At 36.5% G+C, this 2,106-nt stretch overlaps 1 protein-coding gene across 1 annotated transcript in view; it reads right to left on the reverse strand.

The window, feature by feature from the left end:
• The window catches only part of LOC117114164 (SH3 domain-binding protein 5 homolog), a 23,226-nt gene extending 21,374 nt beyond the window's left edge, over positions 1-1,852 (reverse strand). Inside the window, exon 1 of the mRNA XM_033257732.1 lies at positions 1,776-1,852. Within this exon, the coding sequence (XP_033113623.1) occupies positions 1,776-1,820 (45 nt within the window). The 5' untranslated portion in view covers positions 1,821-1,852. The remainder of the gene's footprint in view (positions 1-1,775) is intronic.
• Positions 1,853-2,106: the final 254 nt, after the last annotated feature.

Genomic DNA, 2,106 nt, shown 5'->3' on the forward strand with positions numbered 1-2,106 from the left:
AAATCATAATGTGGTTTTTCTATTTCAATTTTTTATGATTAGGTCTACAGTATGTACTCATGTTTTAGGTCAGTGTTTTAACGTGAACAAGATTAAACATTAATATATGTGTTTTTCTTAATTATTAAGATTGCTTAAATTGTTAATGTTACAATTGTCAGATTTTATTCCATTCTGTAAGTGGCAGGTTTTCTCTGTTGAATAAGAGTACAGTGTGTAGAAATGTATACAACGATCTCACGACGATGAGACGATGATCAGAATTTTACTAAAATATACTGTGTACTAAAAAGGATGCAGAAACTGGAATATTTACATTTCATTTTAATAATAAATAACTTGTGGCCGAGTTGACTTGTGGCTGAGTTGACTGCAGCTGAACTTTTTGTGGCCGAGTTGACTTGTGGCCGAGTTGACCTGCTTCCCAAGATGAGCTGCTTCCCAGTATGGGACCTACACTAGGCATATTATAATATTATAAATATAAATAAGCTAGGCTACAGCTACCTACAGACAGGAGGCCTTGCCTAGGTCTACAGTAGCTAACTAGGCCTAGGGTAGCTAGGATCACATCCGTGTGAGGGCGCTTGTCAAAATTCCAAATAGGAAAATGTTACCATATCGGGGGAAAAAATAGGGATAACATGGGGCCTTTTCCTGGACTCTGATTGGGTATTAATAAAAACAAACACTTGGACGATGACCTAAGATAAATTCAGAAGATGGAACTTCCACCTTCAAAAGACTTGAAGGTGATATGTTTAGAACATTTCCAATTTTAATAAATGAAATAGAAAATAACTCATTCTCATATAACAAATATGAAAATAGCAAAAACTATTAACTCTCTATAATGATGATTTTGATGTAACGTAATAAAACTCTATGCCCCGAGTGTTTAAATACCCTAGACTAGGTAGAGTCTGAGCCACTCAAGGCCGCGATAAGAGTGATGTGTCATCGCATAGCCTACCAGAGCATGTGAAGAGCAAGGAGACATTGCGTGTTGGCTTAGCTAGGATGCATGCGCGATGCATGCCAACGTGCGTAAATGGGGGAAAAAATAACTCTGTAAATATTCAACCAATTTTTCAACCATCTAAACAGTAGGTTACTCACATCTTTGTGTTCTTTCCATTGAATTAATGTGAAACTATATTTGAAGTCAATTAAAAGACAATTTTTTATGTGCTTCTAGCTACTTAGTCTAGATCTCAGGCCTACCTGTAAGCTAGTAGGCCTTGGCTACTGTAGGCCCTACTGTAATAGATTACTAGGCTATGCCTAGGCAGAACCATATAGGCCCGGCCCTAGGCTAGCCTATCACCTACCTAGGCCTAGTGGTAGAATAGTATGGGGCCTTCCCCTAGGTACCTAGCTAGGCCTAGTAGTAGGTTGGTCTACCTAGTAGAGCCTGCATGGCCTAGGCTTAGTAGTAGGCTAGGCTTAGTAGTAGTAATAATAGGATAGGCCTAATACTAGAGAGTAGTGCTAGGCCTAGTAGTAGGCTAGGCTTAGTAGTAGTAATAATAGGATAGGCCTACTACTAGAGAGTAGTGCTAGGCCTAGGCCTAGTAGTAGTAAGTAGAAGGCTTAGGCCTAGCCTAGGCTAGGCCTAGCTAGTCTTTTATTAGAGACCTGCCTAGGACTAGGCCTAGTTTAGGCAAACTTTCAACAATGAACAAACCATTAATAAAGCCCAACATTATCCAAGTAAAATAATGTATGTTTTATAGTTTTGTTAACTATCGTATTTAACAAAATTATGGACTTACTTTAACCCTTGGGTCAAGTTTGTCCCCTTCATCTGGTGTGGCCATTTTTGTTTTTATTTTGCAACTGTTTTGCAATGTTTTATACCGCCCTCTCTAGTTATTTTGTGTGATGGCGTGTATACCGGTACAGTACTTGTTATATTACACTTTTATAACAGCACACGGGCATCCAAAGATGAACAAAATATATGTAATAAAAAAGCAACAAAAATATAAAATGAAATAATATTAATAATGATAATAATAATAATAATAATAATAATAATAATAATAATAATATTAATAATAGGCCTACTACTACTACTAATAATAATAATAATAATATTAATAA

The sequence above is a fragment of the Anneissia japonica genome, unplaced genomic scaffold (genome assembly GCF_011630105.1).
Source record: "Anneissia japonica isolate Jap-2015-1 unplaced genomic scaffold, ASM1163010v1 scaffold287840_len1291095_cov163, whole genome shotgun sequence".
NCBI lineage: Eukaryota > Metazoa > Echinodermata > Crinoidea > Comatulida > Comatulidae > Anneissia > Anneissia japonica.